Source organism: Sesamum indicum, linkage group LG3 (genome assembly GCF_026168435.1).
Source record: "Sesamum indicum cultivar Baizhima isolate 11 linkage group LG3, ASM2616843v1, whole genome shotgun sequence".
Taxonomy (NCBI): domain Eukaryota; kingdom Viridiplantae; phylum Streptophyta; class Magnoliopsida; order Lamiales; family Pedaliaceae; genus Sesamum; species Sesamum indicum.
The window spans coordinates 5,467,942-5,473,987 of NC_142659.1; the positions used below are offsets into that span (position 1 = coordinate 5,467,942).

Here is a 6,046-nt window from a genome sequence, read left to right on the forward strand (position 1 = left end):
TTATTGGCATATTCTTTTTGCAAAATAAAGATCCAAGATTGCGTCGGATTTTGCATCGCAAGTAGTTCCGCGGCAAAGTTACTGGTTGCAATCCAATAATTTTGCAATAATTTTTGCAACAAATTAACCGTAAAATGGTTGCAATCCGTATACGACGTCTGGAGTCGATAATTACTCAGTTCTTATATTTGCCATGGACTTTTGATCCATTGCAATCCATACATGGCTGTTCTAGTCCATTCGTTATGATAAAATACTTTTGCCACAAATTTTACAGCGAATGTCAAGTTTACGGCAAAATTCCAAAGCAAAATCTGGTGCAAAAGATAAATAAAAGAACATTTTCATCCTACTTCAACCTTATATAAGTTCATCAGGTATTCTAACTACTCTTTCCTTTCACTCTATTTATATTTTAATCTTCTAGCAATGAAGCTGTTAATGGTCACATGCAACAAGTCACGCATATTTTAATTTATTCTCTATCAATATTATTGAATGTTCATATATTTATTGGTTTCAAAAAAAAAATATATTAAAAGAATTGAGAAAGCGGATGTATCAAAAGAATCTATTCCCATAATACTAGTGTTAGAAAATAATTTCAAAATAGAGTGGCCGAGTTTATAATTTGGTATTTGCATCCTTTAACCTTTTAGGGTAACATTTTAATCTTGCATGATATTACTACAAAATTTTTCCACGAAAATATTATCACAATTTTCGTTCTAAAATATTGTAAAGTTTGCAACAAAACTCGTAGTTTTCGCTGCAAAATTTGCTATACGTCAAAGTTTTAGCAACGAAATTTGTAATGGAATTTTATCACAAACAAAAGCCGTGGCAAAAATTTGCAATGACCAAAAAAAATGATCATACTGTAGTATTAATACCTATAGCAACGAAAAAAACTCGCTAAATTCCACCGCAAATCAGTTTTGCCACGGATTTAATACAAAATCCACTGCAGAAATTCATGGCAGTGAGATAATTTTTTTTTTTAGAGTGAATGTTAATAGAACCAAAAAAAAAAGAAGGAACTATTTGTTAATACTGAATCTTCAAAACTACTTAGACTCTAATCTAGAAAAATTAATTATCCAACAAAAAACATAATAGCAAAGGTAATAATATTTCCATGCAATAGGAGAGGTAACTAAATATAATTAGTGAATTAAATAATTTAAAATTTATTGTTTTTTACAGATTCAAAGTCAAATAATGAATGGACAAAAATTAAATAGGATAGAATGTATGGACCAAAAGGTAATTTTGTCATTAATTCATTTTCAATCCATAAACATATAAAAAATCATAATAAATAATTTATATAATTAAATCATAATAAATATTAATTAATTGTAATCATAATTTAATTTTTTATATTATTGCTTTACTGTGACTTTCACATCATGCATGATCATTTATAATGTCGGAAATAATTTATTTTTCAATAGAGTTAGGTAACATCTTAATTATAAATCATTAGTGATTTAAAGACGTCATTAGAATGCGAGATTAAAGTAATCTTGCTTCTTTATTTTAAACATCAAGTTGTACAATTGATAACAACATTATTGAAATACCCAAAAGGTTTTTTTCTATTCCCGGAGATAATCAAATTACATACAGACCCCTGGACTATTTGTTATTATAGTACAGGCAACTCCTCGATTTCAGAAAATTATGTACACAACTCATATTAATAGTATAAAGTCTGAGATTTTATTCTATTCTTAAATTTTAATTATTATAAATTAAAAATAATTTATTCAAGTTTTTGTGTGATAAGTTGAATTGTTGTTGAAAACATAGGAAATTTACTATGTAAATTAATTTAAATTAATTGGGACCAAAATTGAATAGTACCCAATTACTTATGAAATGAAAAAAAAAATGATAATTTTTTATCTCATTAAAATTAAAAAGGATGAGAAAATTGATAAGATAAAGGACTAGAAATTAAAAGTTATAATTAATGGAATCATAATAAAATAAACACAAAATTATGGAGTAAAAGATGAGACTTTCTCTCTCCATTTACTTGAAAGACTTTGAGTTGTGATGGCTAATTAATTTCAAGAATAGTATGAATTGTTAAGGCTTCAAAAAAAAAAGTCATTTCCTTTGCAGAACAGTACAGTTGGGATTTCTTCCCAAAGTCCAAGCGGCCAAACACGGCGACTTGGAAAAATACTTCAGCTTTTCTCACCAGTTTTTGTGTTTATTGATCAGAGATGGCTTATGCTGCAGTGGTTTCTCTTGTGCAGATTCTAGAGCCTTTGAAATCTGATCAATTTCTTATCAAATCTCTCCATGACAACTTCTCTTCCTTGCAATCCTCTCTTGAAAGAATCTATCCTGTGCCGAGAAGAAGCAAGGATCATGCAGATCAACTGGAAATCGACATTAGAGATGCAGCCTATGAAGCTCAAGACCTCATTGAATCCTGGAAAATCCGTTCATCGGAATCTGAAGAAATCCCCTTGCAAGACCTGCAGGAACTAATATCGAAACTTGATCGCATCGCGGATTCGGCGAAGGGCGTCGTAGATTCCATCGGGCATAGAACAGATCAGGACCACCAGAAAGGCGAGTTGTTGTCTGAGGAGGCTCTGTCTACTAAATCCACTTATAGTAGCAAGAGTGGTAGGATTGTGGGACAGGAAAAAGACTTTCAGAAGATAAAAGATCTGCTCCTTGGAGGCAAAGAGCAGCTGCAAGTTGTACCCATCACCGGACTGCCTGGAATCGGCAAGACTACTCTTGCTAGAAGTCTTTATGATGATGAAGATATGGAGCAGAAAAAGATCTTCCAGGTTCGTTCCTGGGTGACGGTATCTCAAGAATCTCGTCCTGGAGATATCTTATCGAATCTCCTCAGTTCCATAGAAATTGTGGGTCAAAGGAGGGATGCCACGGACTCCATAAAAAAGATGGGTGATAGAGCGAACGAAGATAGTGCCGCGCAGTTAGGCGTTAATCTGCATCAAAGATTATTCAATGTCAAGTATTTCATCGTGATAGATGACATGTGGGAGAATAAAGTTTGGAATGAGGTTAGAAACTACTTACCAGATAATAAGAATGGAAGTCGGATTCTTCTTACTACAAGAAGTGCAGAGGTTGCAAAATACGTCAACGATAAAATTCAGCATCAGATGGAACCTCTAAATGAGAAAGATAGTTGGATATTACTATGCGACAAGGCGTTTGAAGATGGGATTTGCCCGCCTCATTTGGAGGAAGTCGGCAAGGAGATTTCAAAACATTGTGATGGTCTTCCCCTTTCTCTTACGGTGGTTGGTGGGCTACTCTCCCAGAAAAGAAAGAAGGTAGAAGATTGGGAATTTGTTAAAGAAGACATATATGCTGCTGTTGAAAATGCTGATCGTAAGGAAAACCGCTACTTAGAGATTTTGTCTCTGAGTTACAATCACTTGCCTGGCAGGTTGAGAGGATGTTTCCTTTACATGGGTGCTTTCCCTGAAGATAGTGAGATTCTCGCTTCCAAGCTCATCAAGTTATGGGTTACTGAAGGTTTTCTAACAACTCCAGCGTCAGGCAGCTTGGAACGGGTTGCAAGGCACTCTTTGAATGAGCTTATTGATCGAAATCTCATTTCAAGACGCAGGGTCACTTCTGACAGTCAAATTAAAACTTGTGGGGTGCACGACAGTTTGCGGGCTCTAGCTGTGGAAGAATCTCGGAAGCAGAAGTTCTTTTTTAGCAGATACAGGTATGTCCAAGACCTCCCAGAAGGCTCAGACAGGCTAAGGCGTCTATCCGTTCATAAAAACATTCTCATGTGCTTGGAAAATGTTTACAACTCCACCAAATCCATTAAATCTGCACGCACTCTTCTTTACGCCGGCCCTCATCATCATCATCCCTTCCCATTCCCGTTAACTTTTGACCTCCTGAGGGTGTTGGATGCTCTTACACTCTACTTCATCGAGTTCCCAAAAGAAGTAGTTGCATTGATTCACTTGAGGTACCTTTCTCTTACATACAACGGCAAGATTCCCTCTTCAATATCCAAACTACGAAATCTCCAGGTCCTGATTGTTCGCCAGCATCCAAAAATCATATTTTTGGGTGCATCAATTCTGCCCGTGGAGATCTGGAACATGCCACAATTAAGGCATCTCCTGTTTACAGAAAGTAATTTGCCTAGTCTTCCTGGTTTAGAAATTGATGCAAACGACTCTGTACTCCTTAAAAACCTTCAGTCTCTTTCAGACGTCCATGCGGCTTGCTGCATAAAAAACGTTCTTCGACACGTTCCCAACTTGACAAAGTTGGGAACTTGGGTTGAAGAACCAAGTGATGTACATCTTTGTCTTAACCAGCTTGAGAAACTTGAATCTTTCAAATTCATTGTCCTGAATCCCATCCCTAACCCTGAGAATAACTTCCTGCCAAAGCTTGTTTTCCCAAAAACATTGACAAAGTTAACTTTAAGTGGTTGTGGATTACATTGGGAAGACATGGCAATTATTGAAGAATTGCCAAATCTTGAAGTGTTGAAGCTGCGTGAGTTTGCTTTCCAAGGTCCAAAATGGGATTTGGAAGAAATGTTTTTTCCTGAACTGAAGTTCCTTCTTCTTGAGGCCCTGCAGCTGCAGATATGGACTGCTTCTGATGACAACTTCCCAAGCCTGGAACGCCTGATTATTAGGCACTGCTATGAATTGGAGAAAATCCCTCCAGAAATTGCAGAAATAGGACCCCTTCGACTGATCCAATTGGTTGACTGCAGTCCTACTGCTGTGGCTTCGGCACAGGAAATTAAGAAGGACAAGCAGCGCACCAAAAAGGACCTTGAAGTTCGCATCCATTCTTCATGGGCATAGTTTAAGTGACTAAGAAGGTACATGCATATAAATCAGAAAATATATAAATATTTCCAATCCAGCGAATGTATATATATCTTAACTATTCCACTCAAATCTCCTTATTGCAGAATGCTAACAACGGAACGGAAAATTCTTACTCGGTCTGGGTTCGAATTTTCCGACAGGAACGCCTTATCATGATTCTGAAGTTTTATGAGTATCTGGCAACGCCGTCTGTTATTGCATTTGGCTGTATGTTTTCTTTTTTCATTGTTATTGAGACTGAAACATTAATCTGATTTGATGGTTTCATTATGAGATGTTACAATAAACAGGAGATGCTTTCACTTTCAACATTTGAACATTTATCCTGATTAAGTGTCTCTTCTTCTTTTAATTCTTTTCCAATATTCTGAGTTTTTTTTCATATGATCATTTTTAAAAATGGTGCATGAAAAAATGATCATATAAGCAGGAACTTATACTTAGAGGGTATTTCAGCGAGCTAATAAAATATTTGAGAGTTTATAAGATGCTATAAAGTATTTGGTAAATATTTTAAAAAATATTTTATAAGCTTTTTAAGAAAAATATACAAATCTGTCACAGCATTTGCTTTTCTAAAATTGGTCTTTCTTCTTCACTCGTTTTCGCTTCATTTCTTTAATTCATACTCCATAAACTCCTTTTTTAGCTAAAAGTACAAAATACCGCGTGATTTAGAAGCTATTCAATACCAAAAGAGAGTCAAATCTCTAAAAAAAATTATAGCAATTATAACACCGATCAAACATCCTCACACTTTAGCCTTTTCTCGTCCTGAAGTAAACATTAGGGTAAATTACATTTTTTGTCTCATAAGTGGACATGTTTCTAATTTTAGTCCTACACTCAGACCAATTCGCACATTTAGTCCCATATGTGGATTTTTTTTTCAATTTCAGGACCAAAGGAGAATTCCATTAAAAAATCGAGACTAGCGTTACGGTATCCTTATTTGCATGAGAGTCTACCACAGTTGGAAATATTCATTTGGAAATTTGAAGTACCTATTGTTTTTAATTTCATGACCTTTTGCTAATTAGATGTTAATCATGATATCCATAAGTAGCAAGAAAAATAATGAAATTGGTTCTATGACGTTTGAATTAATTATTAGAGAAAAAATTAATTGTCCAGTGAAATTATAAAAAGTACGAGCTCTACTG

General features: G+C 34.9%; 1 protein-coding gene across 1 annotated transcript; it reads left to right on the forward strand.

Annotated features, from left to right (window-relative positions):
* Positions 1 to 2,066: 2,066 nt before the first annotated feature.
* On the forward strand, positions 2,067 to 5,192 carry LOC105157294 (putative late blight resistance protein homolog R1B-8). The gene is made up of 2 exons (XM_011073669.3): positions 2,067 to 4,873; positions 4,967 to 5,192. The coding sequence occupies exon 1, from the start codon at positions 2,238 to 2,240 to the stop codon at positions 4,854 to 4,856; it is 2,619 nt and encodes an 872-aa protein (XP_011071971.1). The 5' UTR covers positions 2,067 to 2,237; the 3' UTR covers positions 4,857 to 4,873; positions 4,967 to 5,192.
* Positions 5,193 to 6,046: the final 854 nt, after the last annotated feature.

Bases quoted from the DNA above. Each gene is read 5' to 3' on its own strand.
- LOC105157294 (XM_011073669.3), top strand. From the start codon at position 2,238: ATGGCTTATGCTGCAGTGGTTTCTCTTGTGCAGATTCTAGAGCCTTTG.